The following is a 16,226-nucleotide window of genomic DNA, read 5'->3' as shown; positions in this document are numbered from 1 at the left end:
GGAGAAGCCGAAACCCTTGTTTGCTGAAATGTTTGAACATTGTAGCGGACATGTGCTCTCAGGTTGAGAGATGTTTGGAAATGGAAGATGGTTAGGGTTACGAAACACTAGTTATGTCTGAATAATTTAAAGACATGTCCGAACGTCTCCATGATAGAACAACCTATTGCTACTTAAAGACTGCTTTGTCTAAGACTTTGGTACTTCTCTTTGACACACAAATTTTAGAGGCGTCAATGTTAGACTAATGATGATTAACATTGTTCCTAGATACAAAACCAACTATTGATGTAGATTTTGGTATTGTTAGATTGAAAAGGGGTACCTACAAAAAAAAAAAAAAAAAAAAAAAAGATCACTAGAGATGCCCAAGTGGTACTAGTGGGGAAGTTTTCATGGTTAAGTGACAATTTTTCTAAAATGAATTCCATAGGATTTTGGAGTTTTATTGCCATACCTTCATTGGAGTGTTTTTTTTTTTACCCTTCCTATGCAAGATTTTGAAAGTGTATTGTTGGATGGCATTTCTTGATTTTTCAACCTCGTAATTTGTACATACATAGTTGTATAAGAGTTGTCTACTCAAGATTTTACGGTCATTTAATTGAATTGACCATTGGTCATTTATTTCCATATAAGATTCATCATTTAATAAGCATTTATAAGATTCATAGAAAAAGAGCAACATAGTAGATAATAATATGTTCTCTCTAGATCTGTCTTTAGTAGCGATCTATAAGGTGAAGTGAAAAACTCTAAACAGATAAATATCATAATTTATGCGGAATTAATGGATATTGTGGGTAAATAGAATATATTCTCTCACCCTGCATTTCTGGACTCACACAAACGACTACAGCAGCGTACGTAGTGCCCTGCCCATGTGAAAGAGAGAAGTAAAGGAAACACTCCCTCTCTGCACGTCGTATAACAACCCCCTCGATCTTTGATTCCCTTTTACTTTTCATTAATTCCCCTTTTGCCCATATTCTTCTTCTTTGTGTATCAAATTCTTGGCCGTACATGTGTGTAATCGCCTCTCTCTCTGCATCACCCATCAAGCCCCATCCCCACAACTCATAAACCAAAGAGTGATCAAAGAGATGGGTAAATATCTTAGTTTATGTGGAATCACCAAAATATGAACAATCACACACAAGGATTTTGGTGACGAAGATGAAACCTTTTAGAAAACGATCTAAAAGTAAAACCTCTCAGGGGTAGCCTAACCCAGGAAATCACTATCAAAAAATGTTCAGAGATTACAGACACTAGGAACACTTACAACCCGATGCAAGACCTTGACTTTGTAGGATCGAAAAGCCTCCAACTCATTTGCTCCCTCACAATCTTCTTCAACGTGATTCTCCTTTACCGAACACTTTTGATAGACTTCGATTAAGCATAATGAAACTAACACAAAATCCTTTACGAGGAATAATAATAATAAGGCTCACAACAATTGATCACTCAAGCACAGCCTCTCACGAACTCTAGGGTTCTAACATTCGTACCTCTCTCTTTCTATAGAGGTGTATTTATAATAGCCCCACAATCCCTAGACCTAGGACACAGTTTGAAATCATTTAAAATTGTTATAGGTACTGGGTGTCCGAACAAGGCCTTGCGAGCAAGCAAAAACATGCTTGCTGGAATTGGTGTCCAGACACGCTGCTAGGCTGTTCGGACACCCACTGCAGAGGAGGAAAATAGCATTCTGGAAATGTTAACCGGCCTTGATCAACAGCTCCAATCAATGAGCGTTTATGGTCCGATTGAGCTAAAACATTGTAGGAATGTTCATAACATGTGAATCCTCGTTGTGAACGTTGGAGATTGGATTCTGAGCATTCTATATTAGTATTTGAGCCTGTGGACAGTAGCCTCTACATTTTGGAACCGAATTAAACCAACAAAAATACTAACATGAAGTTTTATTCGTTTTCTTAGGTTTTGTTTTCACAAATCCTTATGAATAATGGAATTGGTTTTCGATCAGTCTTTTGTTTTCTTATGGTTCATTTTCTGGGAGCAAACCACATACTAATGACAAAAGAGTTATTAAGAATTGGCATTATGGTAAAGGTAGTGAAGGAGATTGCGATTAATAAAGCACTAGTATCGGAGATTAAAAAAAGCCAGGGAATCAAGGACCTACCTGGCAGCGGATAGAGACGTGATTCGTCGAAATTTGCTGTAGATCTGAAACTGATTGAGACGGTGACTTTTTATAGATAGTCTTATAATAGCCCGAGAGGCTATTGTGTATGTCATAGATAATGTTTGAGTTGTGAAGATTCCAAATTATATCTTTGACATTGTACGGAGGATTTTGCCCTATTTGATTGTTATATCAATTAAGAGATAATTCGTTAAAAAAATAAATAAATAAGCATTTATATTTTAAAAATAAATTCAAAATATTTATGCATAAAATTTTGAAAGAAAAATTGCAGTTAAAATTATCATTCTTTCTGCTTTGAAAAAAGATATAGCTCTTTCTTTCTTCTTTATTTATTTATTTATTTTTTTTTTTTGAGAAAATGATATATCATTGCTTATGAAGAGCCTTGCTCAGTGTTTACAAGGTCCCAACTACATAAAGGGAAATTGTCAGTCCGTAAGGTCTCCTGTTGAACATGAAGTGCCAATTTGGCCAGACAATGAGCCACACCATTTCCTTTGCGTTGAACATGATTGACTCTCCACTCCATACATTGACATAGCATGTGTTTTGCCTCTTGTAGGATATGCCCATACCGCTCCAGCCATAAATCTTCATTCCTAAGGACATTAACAACCTCCAAAGCGTCCCCCTCAAGCACTATTTTTCGCAAACCCAGTCATTGAATAAGCTCCACCGCCTGCCTTGCTGTTAACACCTCCGCAGTTGCCGAATCAGAGATGAAATCCTTGGTTGCACAAAAAGCAGCTAGCAACGTTCCTCCATGATCCCTTATTGCTATCCTTATACCCATCCGCTTTTGTGGCACGTCCAAAGAGGCATCCCAATTAATTTTTTAGAAAGCCCTCTGGTGGTTTCTGCCACGTTACAGAGATATAGTGAGTCCCCAAATTGCTCATCACAAAGCTTCTACCAACTTGTGCCCTTTCATATGCTTCAAGTTGATCATGTGCCTGGCATACAACTACTAAAGGTGCTGTCAAAAGTCCCCCAAAGACAGGCATTTCTCCTAAGCCATAGTTGATGTTCAATAACTGCAAACAGTTGGATCTCTTTGGGGTCCATCTTTCCAGCCATTTCTCCAAAACTATCATTAAACTCCATGGCAGCATTGGTACTCTTATGCAACTTCTTCGTGCTCTCCAACCAAACATCCTTCGCTGAACCACAACTTCAGAGTATATGCCCCACATTTTCTGTTTCCAATCCACAAATACAACAGCATGAGTCAAGAATGATCTTTCAATGGTGAAGATTTTCTCTTATGGCTAAAGCATTTTTATAGGCTTTCCAGAGAAACAATTTGACCACTGGGGGCCCTCGAACATTCCAAACAGTTTTCCAAAGTCCTGTCATTTTGCCTTCATTTGAGCCCAAACCTCTGCCTCGCATCTCCAACGATCTCACCAAGTGATAGGCACTCCGAATTGTAAATAAGCCATTCTTGGTATCCTTCTAGACAATCTGGTATGGCTGTCTACCTGGGCTAGTAACCAAGCTACAAATTCTCAAGGCTTCATCTGCAGTAAACAAATCATTGATTCTGCCATAGCTCCACCACGAGGTTTGCGGATCAATCAGGGCACTACCTTAGCATCACGAAGGAGCCCCCTGAATGGAGACTGAATAGAATAAGTATGTGGGTAAGGGATCCAACGGTCCACCCAGATTTTAATCGATTCACCATCTCCCACCTGCCAAATTAGACCCTCCTTTAGCAACTTCATCGAATTCTAGATGTTGAGCCAAGCAAATGATGGCTTTAAGCCCAACACCGAATCCAGAAAGGATACCCCTGGAAAATATTTCTCCTAAAAAATCTATGCTACCAGTGATTGAGGGTGCTGAAGAAATCTCCATCCCTGCTTTGCAAGAAGAGCTGTATTAAAGACCTCCAAATCCCTATACCCCAAACCTCATTCTTTAGACAGGCTCATTTCCTCCCAACTTAGCTAAGCTATTTTAGATAGATTCTCCTTATGTCCCCACCAGAACCTTGCCATCATAGAATTTATTTTTTTGCACAAAACCTTTGGGAGCTGAAATATACTCATCGTGTAGGTAGGGATTGCCTGAATCACAGCCTTCAACATCATCTCCTTCCCTGCCTGAGATAAAAATCTCTTCTTCCACCCATTTAGCCTGTTTCAAATACGTTCTAGGAGACTTTAGAATGATCGGGTTTGAGACTATCCCACAAGAGCAGGGAGACCCAAGTATTTTTCATAGCAAGAAGTAGAGCTCACACCCGAGACTACAAGGAGATGTTCACGTGTGCCTAACTTCGTGTTTGTACTCAAAAAAATTGAGGTCTTGTCCTGATTGATCTTTCACCCGAGGCTTTCTCCTACACCGCCAATATCTTTAGGACCTTAATCCATTCGAAAATATTAGCCATGCAAAACAGCAAACTGTTAGCTACAAAAAAGAGATGACTAACTTTAGTGCCTCCCCGAGTAATTGGCAGCCCCAATAAAGGGTCCCTTTGTCTTATACCACGAGTTGGAACCATATGCCCATGAGGCTGTCCATTAATCAAAATAGAATATAAGACAGTGTTATAATCAAATTAATCCAACGCTCCGCAAACCCTAACCTCCTCAAAATAGAATAGATATAGCTCTTTCTTTTAAGAAGTTGCCCCTATATAAAAATATGAAAGTTTTTAAAATAAATGTTTTTATTCACTTGAATTTGATACTATCTTTAAATTTAAGTTCACATATATTTTTTTCAAAATTTGCAACTACCTTAATTCATCTAAGATCATTTTAAAATATATTATAGGTTAAATACACTTTACACCCCTTAAGTTTCAAGGGTATTTTAATTCGAATCTCAATGTTTAAAAATTGACAATGTACCTCCTTAATGTTTCAAAAAATTTCAATTCATACCTTTCGTTACTAATTTCCGTCAAATTAGATGAAAATCTATGAAATTACTTAATTACCCTCAATGCTTTTTTTTTTTTTTATTTCTGTCCAATTAGATGGAAATTAGTAATGGAGGGTCTAAATTGAAAATTTTTGAAACATTAGGGAGAAACCTTGCCAATTTTTAAACATTGTGGTTCAAATTGAAAAACTCTTGAAACTTAAGGGAAATAAAGTGAATTTAATCCTATATAATAATTATATTTAAAAATGAATCGTTTATGATTTCTTATTTGCTTTAATATAAAAGAGTATAAATGAAAATTTTAAAAAATACTTAAAATACTTCCATTTTTGGCACAAAATAAGAATCATAAATTAATAATGATATCCCCACAATTGCTTTAAGCAAACATAAATAAATAAGGAGCCGCCTTGTACAGTGGGTGGCGAATAAGAGGATGCCAAATGGGGGAGTTAGGTAACATTGGAGTTGACATGTCTCCTCCCTCCGTTCCTCGTAAATGCCCCAGCTGCCTCATTCCCAAACGGTCGGTTGGTGGCATTTTCTTTTCTTTTTTTTTCACTCACTCTAATTATTTTCTTTACCTTCACAATAATAATATACATAGGTTAACGGAAGTTTTAGGTGATGTTGTATTCATATAGTTTCGGCTATAATTTGTATTTTCAGAACTTTGTACTCTTGTGATGTAAGAACTTTATGCTCGTGATTATTATCAATGAAATTAGAATGTATTTCTTTCAAAAAAAAAAATATATATATATATATACATATTTGTTCTTAATGGGTAATTTAATCAGCTGTGAATTACATCTAATGAGATGAAGGTCATTAGTTCGAACTCCCCCTCTCCATTCCCTTATGTGGACATATCAAAATAAATAAATAAATAAATAATATACATACTTCTAAATTATGATGAAAATTGCACTTCAATTCCAAAATATTATATCAGGTAAATTATATGGTATTAGTGATATGTAGTTCTTATTTATTTTTATATATCTCATCTCATGCGTTATATAATTCATTCAAATTGACAAGTTAAATTTTTAGATTATTTGTTCAGAATTTGTTATATTATTGTGGATATTTGAATTATTTAATTAATTTCTACACTGCAGATTCCAGAACCAGATTTTTTTCTTTATTCTTTTTTTTTTGTTGGGTCAAAATTACAACATAAAATGTTTATAGGTAAACAACATAATTCATATATTACAATTTTATTAGAAAACAACTATAGTGTTTTGTTTTGTTTTGAGATGGATTCTTGTGATAATTTCTAGAATGAGATAACTTCCCAATGGCAAGTTGACCTTTCTATAGTCTCATTTGCCTTGAACTTAAAATCTTATAAACCCATCGACATCTAATTGCCTTTTTATGTGGCTCAGTGAAAACAAATAAGCAATATCTTCTCAATTATATAACAATCATATATAACAACAGTTTGCTACAATCACAAAGCATCAATATAAGAGTATTTTTTTTTATTAAAAAAAAAAAAAACTATAGATGATGAGAAAGTGCAGGATTATGCGAACTTCTTTTGTTTATGAAAAGTGCTTAACTTGATGACAACATTTGGTGAGTTGGATCGCATTGTGTTGACTCATGACTTGACCAAGTCATTCATCTCATATATATATATATATAGAGAGAGTTCATTGATTCGAAGTTGGTCAAGCTGCATTGACTCATCCAATTCATGGACTACATGGTAAAGGGAAGTACAATAATCTGGAAGAAGAATATTTGAGTTATAAGAATTACTTTGAAAATTTACAAAAAAAAAAAAAAAAAAATGGACTGAGTAAAGTAGTTCATAATTTTCAGAATAATTATTGATAAAAGAACATTAATTTCTAAACAAAACATATATATATAAAGATATTAAAATTGCTAATATATATTTATTTTCTTCAATTTTGCCCCGAGTGGAAGGGCAAGAGCTTACTATAAAGAGAAAAAGTAAATGTAGCCAATCAAATTGGTGGAACAAAACCGGAGGCGATGGCGGAGGATAGGATTAGATTGGCTTAGCGTGTAGAGGGGTGAGATTCTAGAAGATAAAAACAACCGGAACATGAATAAAATAAATCGAAAAAGAGTAATATGACGCCAGCGGTGACGCAATGGGATAACGTGGCAATGACGAAATGCTGACGCGGAGTGATACCTTTCTAAAATATTACAGATAGCCTGGACTTGACACCTGATGCTTACACCTAAGCTCTGTCGCTGATGGGTTGAGCTGCGCTGATTCCTTTCCTTCATCGGCTCCACTCGATCGGCTCAGCTTCATGTCTAGCCCTTCCTCAGCTTTTTTTAATATTTTTAATTTCATATATTATCAAGCAACAATGGCTGAAAAAAAAATAAAATAAAAGAAAAAGTGTAAGGCAAATCTGTGGATACTTTATTCTTAATATATATCTATTTTTTTGTGAATTTATTCTTAATATTTTCAATTTCAAATCTTGAACTTCTCACACTCAAATATAATAAATAAGAAAAAGGAAGCCAATGAGAATCATAATCTCAATTTACATAGCTTCTATTCTAATTTTATGTTTATTTTCTCCATTGAACTCTTTATTTTTGGCTTTTCTTTTAAATTTTAACAAAACTCACAAAAAAATTTTATTTAATTTGGGAAAAACTTCACTTACTATCTATGACCTTTCATCAACTTTGCAATCATACCCTTAAACTTTAGAAAGTTTTAAATTTATGGTTCATCATCTTTCATAAGTTTACAATGTTAATCATCTCGTCAAAGTTTAGTGTTAAATCCTAACGGATAAAGTTACAACTATAATATAAAAAACTTCACTATATAATCTAGCTCAAACCTTCCATGAGAATTTCGCTCTCACGTTTTGCCATGTCACCTCTTGGCAACATTAAAATTGTTTTGAACGAGGTCTCAGCTTGGTCGACCGAGCTCATGCAATCAGCTTGACCTTTCCGTCTTCTCGGTCTGTTTTTGAACCCTTATAGAACTCTGATCAATCTCATTTTTCTAGAGCATAAACAAACATTTTGGTAATTTACTTAATGCATTTTTGATGATTTTTTTTTTTTTTTTTGAGCGAATTTATCCGACGTTCCATCCCTTCATCTTTATAATAATGCCGTCATCAAAAGCATATATGATAAGACTTAAAAGTCACATAAAACATGTAGACAGCTAAAGCATTTGAAGTAAATGAATCACTCCATACAATCACCGAAAATAGGAAATGGCAAGCATCAATCAAATAGGGGAAGAAGAGTCCAAGATTATAATTTATAAAATGACACAAATGATATCAAAAGGATCTTTTGTGGGTCAAGCATTGACTTGTTAGAAACAATTAAATAAATGAATTAAAAAAAGAAGAAGAAGTAAACCTATGAAAACAAACAGGGCATTAGAAAAGCTTATTAATTTTTATGTTGGGACTCCCCACATCCTACGGCGTCCTCATGATACACGCATTAGGGCCACGTCTTCTTTGAGGGTTGTCTTCATCAAATATCAATTGCTTTGGACGCTTTGGATCATCATGTCAACTCATCGGATTTCATTTTCATTTTCATTTTCATTTAATCTACCAATCAATCAATTTCTCCACCATAATTACGCTACTTGCCATAAAAATTTGGTTTAACCCCCCAATTAATCAAATGTTGAAAAGGTTGTTCTAATCCTTCTTTTTTTTTTTTTTTTTTTTGGAAAACCCTAATAATCGTAGCATAAGTATTATATGGTTCGTTCGACATAACTTTTTAGAAAACGTTTTTTATTATAAAATCATAAAATTAGTTTTTTTTTTTTTTCCTCAAACCCTAATAATCGTAGCATAAGTATTGTATGGTTCGTCCGACAGAATTTTTTAGAAAGCGTTTTTATTTTTAAATCATAAAATTAGTTTTAAATTGTCGGTTAATGTTTAGTAAAAAAGAAAACAAAAAACAAAATAGGGAGTTACCAATCAAACGCAACCCACATAATATATTTATACATTTGTTTTGATTTCATTGTCAGTTGATTGCTGTGATTGTTTTGTTTTTGTGATAGAATGCCACGACATTGGCCAACATTTAAATTAGTGAGAATGACATGAGATGAAGTCAATTGGGTTTTGGTCTCCCCCTAACCCACCCCGCCCATTTCCTCATACTTACTGGGTGAGAAAGCTAAGGCTCTGATTGTTTGCTTGGAAAATTAAAATCCAGGAAGGAAGTCAAAGTCAGAAATTCCTAAAACATCATTATCTTCTATCCTTCCCTCATTATGTACCTCATACATTGTACTGTAAGCAGCTCCAATTACAGCAATGGACATCGGTGCCATGTCAGCCACAAAATATTTCTTTACAAAAGTTTTAAAAAATAAAAATCGAAAGATGTCTAATTTTTTGTTGTTTTGTTCAAAGCCAACAGCATACAGAATTGGATTCTTAAGGTAACGAATGATTTGAAAAAAAAAAAAAAAAAACTTTCAAAAATGGGTTTCTTTATTATCACAGGTCACTTCATATACCCATCTCTATTGGACAAATTTTGGATCTATCCAAACTGCTATTTCGCATAGATTGGATAAGACTCCAGTTTCGCTAGTTTTACACCCATGAGAATTTAAACCTTAAACCTGATGAAAATTCCAATGTTACCAATACTCTTACCATTTTGAGACCATCCTTTTGAGGTTTGAAAAATATGTCCTTGTTACACTAAGGGGAGAAAGGTTTGAATGGTATGATAGAGAAGAGATTCGGAATTTTAAAAAGATTGGGTATGAGAAAGGCAGGAAGGTTCTTTGCATGGATACAATTGGTTCCTGGATTTTCATTTTAATATCCAAAAAAAGGATAGGAAATAATGAAAAGAAATCAATTAAAGCATCATAAAGTACTCTGGATTAAAAGTTGGTGTACTGAAAGAAAGAAAGAGAGAGAGAGAGAGAGAGAGAAAGAGCATTGGATTTGGGCACCGATTGCATGCGTTTAGTAGAAGAAAAGTATATTACACTAGAAAATAAATAAATAAATAAAAAGAGGGCAAAAAGAAAAAGAAGAATTCTTTGGCACTCATCCCATGCCCTTTCTTTTTAAAATTATATCTGGAAATGGGGGGTCCCGGGTGTCTTCACTTTTAGGTGCAAAGTTTAATAATAATTCCTTCAGAATATGTTAAAGAAATTAATACGTGTTTTAAAGTGAATTTCTTGGGGAAAAAGAAAAGAAAATTCACTGTTTCAGTCATTAAAGCATATTCTCTACAAATTAATATGAGAGGTCCACTGGAATTTGCAAAATAATAATAAAAATAAAAAGAGAGGTATTTTAGAATACCTCATGTTGTCATATCTCTCTCTCTTCTTTCTCTCCCACCAGGTCTCGAACTCATGACTTGATACTTGAAACAAGATATTCAAGCCACAAAGCTACAAGAGACCCGGTAGTAAACTTAGCTGTTACAATTTATTTAAACTATTAGCATTGAAATTGAACATTTCCTTTTACACCCGATAAATTATATAATGTTTGCTCCCAAATCTTTATTCTTTTATTTGATAGTAAAAATCACCATTAATGTGAAATATAAATATTAACCCATCCAAAATTTAATATTAATTTTAACTGTCACATTAAGAAATACACTTAAAATTATATATAGCATCTCTTTATCATTTACTCTGCTAATTTGAGACCTATTGTTGAATCATAGAGGCTTATAATTTTTTTCTTCTTTTTAAAATTATATATAGCATTTCTCATATCATTTATTATGCTAATTTGGTACCTATTGTTGAATCATTGAGGCTTATAATTTTTCTTCTTCTTCTTTTTAGATTTACTATGCTGCATTTAAGGGTGTAAACAAGCCAAGCCTAAGCGAATTTTTTTTGTCTGGGCCCGACTCGTTTAAATTTTACATGAACTCGAGCTCGAGCCGAGCTCAAGGCTGAGCAAAAAAATCGAGCCCGAACTCGAGCCCATAATAAGTTGAGCCGAACCGAACCAACTCGCGAACTGGCTCTTATATTTAATTTAATTTAATTATAAATTTAAACTTCAAGTAGTCTTAAACTGCTCAAGAAACCAACTTGTATATGAACATTTGCTTAGCTTAACTTACCGAGGGAGTTAATACAGCAAGGCACTTGATTTGGAAGATAGAAGATATGCATCCTTTTATTATAAAATGATGCTATTATGAAAAAAATAAAAAAATAAAAATCATAAATTTTTAATATTAATATGATAAACTATGCAAACAACTACCAATTCGAGCCTTATACAAGCTATTCACGAGCCTAACTGAGTCAAGCCGAATTTACTTCATTTAATATTCGAGTAAGAATGTGTATTCACGAAATGCCTCATTTAATAATCGAGTCGAGCACAAACTCGCTCACTTAACATCCCTATCTATATTAATTAAATACGTTGAAGCCCCCAAGGGGCAGTTCAATCGACAAAGTACCGCACTTCATGAAGCGAAAGCCACTAGTTCAAATCCTTCCTCAAACTCCGGTGTCATAATTGATTTTACAATTCAAAAATCATTTAAGCAGCCTTTCAAATTTTAACACTGGGAGTTAATCTTCTACTCCATAAAGACTAACAAAACTCCCAAAGTCCTATCAAGAAGAGAAACTAGAAAACTCATACTAATTGCTCATAGGGTTTTACTTTTTCCTTTGTCCTTTATGTTTCAAAGTCACGCCAAAACAATCTTCATATAGTTAGGTAAATACTAGGACATGAGTTCAATTTCCACAATGGGAATCCTCATGCTTGATTAGAGTAAATCACATTGGGCTCCACTAATGTCTTGATGAAGGTAGATCAAGCTATGACTTAATCGGACTTAAGGGAGTGTACAGTTCTCACCGTCTAGGTTCCTTTGTCATTGGTTCCCAACAGGGTAGAGTAGTCACCCTGGTAACCCTCTCCTGCCGCCGCCTTAATTAGGAAAAAAAAAAAGAAAAAGAAAAGAAAAAGCAGAACTTCTACCAAGAAGAGAAATAGCTCTACGGGATTTACTTTTTCCTTTGTCCTTTCTTCTTCAAAGCCACGCCAAAAGACAAAAGGAAAAATACCTTCACAAAAAGAAATATTTATGGATCAGGATCAGCCCAACTCAGCAACATGAAGAAGACATGCCTAGTTAACCACCAAAGTCCACCCAATTGAGTGTTGGATGCTTAAGAGAGGCATCCATGAGATCCAACATCTTACAAAATACAACGAACCTCTTGGCCATTCCTTTGGCAACCGAACAATCATCATCCATCTGGTGGACACTTGCAGCGAAGACTCTATAGACATTCTCCTATACAACGATAAATCTGGAGTCCCTGGAGTAAAACGAGACAAAAATGTATTACACACTTGCCCCACTCAGCTGAACACACCAGAACCAAAATGAAGTTTACTCCACTCACACTGCAATCTCAATCAGCATCACCGAGTCCATCACTCCCGTCCCCTCTCTTGGATATTGGTGCAAATTGAGAACCGGGTTTCTTTGTTTGTGAAGCAATTTCCGCATTTTTTCGCAAGACTGCTCCGGGTGATGGGTATGGACGCTGTTGAAAGAGAGGACCCTGAAACAACACAAATAAATAAATGAGTAAATATAACCTTTTTACTTAAAGCAGTGGATACCCTCAAGGAAGTTCTGATAGCAAACCTCAAGCCCTAAGACAAACTTCTTACAGGCGTTTGTTTATATGTATTTTCAGAATGTGTTGCCCCCTCATGGCCCCTTGGGGGGAGGGGTTCTGGATTGGCAGATGCAAGACAGAGTGTCATTTCCCCAAGTCCCTCTCAATTATAAGTGTGAATATATTTTAACACATGTAATGATTGAATAAGTACATTTGATTTTGTCATTGTTGCGTGACATTGACATTTTGGTAGAAGAGAGCCAACATCTATGTTATATGCCAAACACTCATGCAATTGCAGAGCAGCAAAGTTTAATCAACCAAAAAATAACACCCATCCAACCTAGTCAGGGTCAGGTAAGAATTAAGAAAGAAAAGCCTGTGAAGCAGCACCGAGTCTGAGGCCATATACGCAGTGGTCACTCTCAGTTTCGAAACCATTAGATATTGAAGCGAACCACACAAAAGCAAGTTCTAGGGAAAACTGATGGGCTAAATTCCATCAGGACTAATTCATGAATAAGCTGGGCTAGCCAAGCCAGTGAGAAAAAAAGTTCTAAAAGGTTCCAGTCTCTGACTGATTTCTTGTCACTATTACCACATCTCTCATGTCAAGAAAGCTAAGATGTCCGACCTTTTTCGCAAACATTTTTCTCATATACATGAAGATGGGGAATATATCTCTACAAGATATGACCAGACCCACTCAACTCAAAAATATCTTAATGCTATTTGCCAACTACTGAGAAAACTACATTATCCATTTTTCCATTTAGCTCCACTTAACTACATGATTCATGAAAGCAAAAGCTTACCGTGGCAGTGGTATCAGCTGCTCGTGGCTGCACTCCTTTTAGGCCCACAACCCTGCATAATAAAACATTAGATGTCATTAACCATTCAGGCACTTCTCCAGGGACATGCCAGATCTGCTATTCAACATATCCCGGGGGGGTGGAGGGTGGGGTAGAATACTTGAATCAAATATGTAAATGTACCAGCCACCACGAGGAGCATCAGAATAAGAACTTGGGTCCATAGGATCCAACTCATCATCCTCAGTATAAGCACGTTTCCTGCTTCCTCCTCTACCTCCTCCTTTCTTCATTGGAGGTCTCCAATTGGACCTGAGAACCACAGTGAGATGACTCAGTTCTTATCCTTCACTCGTTTGCACGCGAGAATATTAAGTCACTACTTATTCTAAAAGCTCAATCTAATAGAAACTGGAAAATTTGATTATTTAATTAAAATACTTTAAGCTCAAATTCTCCCTCAACAAGTAAAGTCCAATACATGGAATATTTAACTAAAGTAAGAGGAAACTGTGGAATCAAGGTTCGAACTTAAAACCTCTACTCTAATACCATATTAAATTACTACTTATCCCAAAAACTTAACTAATAAAGATCGATGAATTTAATCATTTAGTTAATCCTATAATAACGGAAAAAAAGAGGGAGGTGGGAGTTTGCTAACCTAGTTGTCAATATTGTGCCCCCTTTTCTAGGAACAATATTCCCCACATAAAAAATAGAACGAACTTTAGTAATTTTGTCACAAGAAAAGAAAAAGGCTCTATCATCTCCATTGTCCTTGATCAAACATAATGGTGACAATGACACTACATATAGAACATATGAAGCCTACATTCTTCATGCTAAAGGGCGGTAATTCTGGTCGAGGACAAGTGCTGAGAATGCTACCATCCACAAAGGATGTTGGATGACAGCTTTACTTGTATAAATATATTACATATCCTCGTATAGATTTACTGTTGAGCTAATTTACAATGTTGAGTTTCTTCTCAATACATGACAAAAGATAAAATTGTAATTCCACATCCAGTTCCATGAACAGCTATATAAAGTAGCAATACTGTGGCTCAAATAACGCTTCTTCCACCTCATTCTTATGGGATGGAGTGTGAGCTCATAAGTTCAAGATCCACTCGGTGCATATGTAACTTGCCAACCAAAGTATATGCATGCATGATGAGTTGCAAACCACCACAAATAACTAAACTCCACATAAGATAGAGTACCTCTGTATAGAAGCCTTTTTGTCAGAATCCTCTTTGGTGCTTGCAGAATTGCTGGCCTGATGTTGGTTACCCAAACTGGCAGACAAGTACTGGCATTGTGGAAGATTGAGAACGCTGCATTTGATAAATTAATTTAGAAAAAAAAAAAAAGTATCAATGAGCTTTGCTGAAAACAATACAACTTAGAGACAATAGGCAAGAACAAATAAAGATGAAGTTAATATATTGCTCATCTATGTAAGAAAGAAAAAAAATAAATAAAGAAAATTATAACATTACTAAAAATTGACGGCTCATCTATGTAAGGGCACTTGCACTGTCTATCCATGTCAAACACTTTCTTTTTTTTGATAAATAAGTTATTCATTGAAAAGCGCAGAAGGGCGCAACCCTAGTATACAGGATGTATACAAAGAAATACCCCACTAAAGGCAAAAAGAGGAATATAAAGATAAAAATTGAGACATGGTGAAAAACTAAGGCACACTAAAAACGTAGGCCCAATGGAATTGAGTTTGAATAAGCAGCTTTTTGAGCTCTTCCATCGACTTTTCTTGATCTTCAAAATATCTTGCATTCCGCTCTCGCCAAATAATCCACATTAGACACAGTGGTGCGATTCGCCACACCTCCTTAGCTGAAATATTACCTTGCTGACCGCGCCAACAAGTTAACAAATCTACTACCCCTCCAGGCATGACCCATGTGACATCAAAAAGAGAAAAAACCACACTCCATAAAGCTCGTGCCACTTCACAGTGAAGGAGAAGATGGTTGACAGACTCGCTACTGTGCTTACACATACAACACTATCCCACCATAATGATATCTCTTTTACGCAAATTATCCAAATTCAGAATCTTTCCAAGAGTCGCCGTCCACACAAAGAAATCGACTCTCAATGGAACTTTTACTTTCCATATACTCCTCCACGGGAAAGAGGAAGCTAGCACATCTATCCCCGAAAAAGAAAGCATGCCAAAAAAAGACCTGACCTCAAAGATATGTCGTTTAGGAGGAGTCCACCGCATGCAATCCGTCCCCCCCATACGACTGAAAAGCATATAACTTTCCAAAAAAAGCCATCACCACCTCTGCCTCACAATCCTAGACAGCTTGTAAAAAAGGAACATTCCAATATATAACACCATTGGACAGCTGCATATGATCCCTAACCACACCTCCTTATTACTCGCAATTCAAAATAATTCAAGAAAAGCTTCTTTTAAGGACTGATCCCCGCACCAAATATCGTACCAAAATCTAATGTGGGAGCCATCTCCTATTCCAAAGCTAATAAATCTTGAGAAAACTTCCCACTCTCTGAATATGTTTCCACACCCCAACTCCATAAGGGCCCTCCACCACCTTGGTACACCAACCACCATTCATGCACCCATGCTTGACTTTAACAACCAACCTCCAAT

General features: G+C 35.5%; 1 protein-coding gene across 3 annotated transcripts in view; it reads right to left on the bottom strand.

The window, feature by feature from the left end:
- Positions 1–11,807: 11,807 nt before the first annotated feature.
- Positions 11,808–16,226, bottom strand: part of LOC132161967 (WW domain-containing protein) — a 31,254-nt gene continuing 26,835 nt past the window's right edge. For 2 of the 3 annotated variants that reach the window (XM_059572195.2, XM_059572196.2), the window contains 5 exons: positions 14,800–14,913; positions 13,754–13,882; positions 13,571–13,622; positions 12,531–12,692; positions 11,808–12,443 (listed from right to left, as the gene is read on the bottom strand). In XM_059572195.2, the coding sequence (XP_059428178.2) occupies positions 12,540–12,692; positions 13,571–13,622; positions 13,754–13,882; positions 14,800–14,913 (448 nt within the window). In that variant the 3' untranslated portion in view covers positions 11,808–12,443; positions 12,531–12,539. The remainder of the gene's footprint in view (positions 12,444–12,530; positions 12,693–13,570; positions 13,623–13,753; positions 13,883–14,799; positions 14,914–16,226) is intronic. The other variant, XR_009438191.2, reaches the window with a different exon arrangement.

The sequence above is a fragment of the Corylus avellana genome, chromosome 10 (genome assembly GCF_965113065.1).
Source record: "Corylus avellana chromosome 10, dhCorAvel1.hap1.2, whole genome shotgun sequence".
In the NCBI taxonomy this organism is placed as follows: domain Eukaryota; kingdom Viridiplantae; phylum Streptophyta; class Magnoliopsida; order Fagales; family Betulaceae; genus Corylus; species Corylus avellana.
Note: the sequence above shows the minus strand (reverse complement) of the source record. Positions and strands in the feature narration are given on the sequence as shown.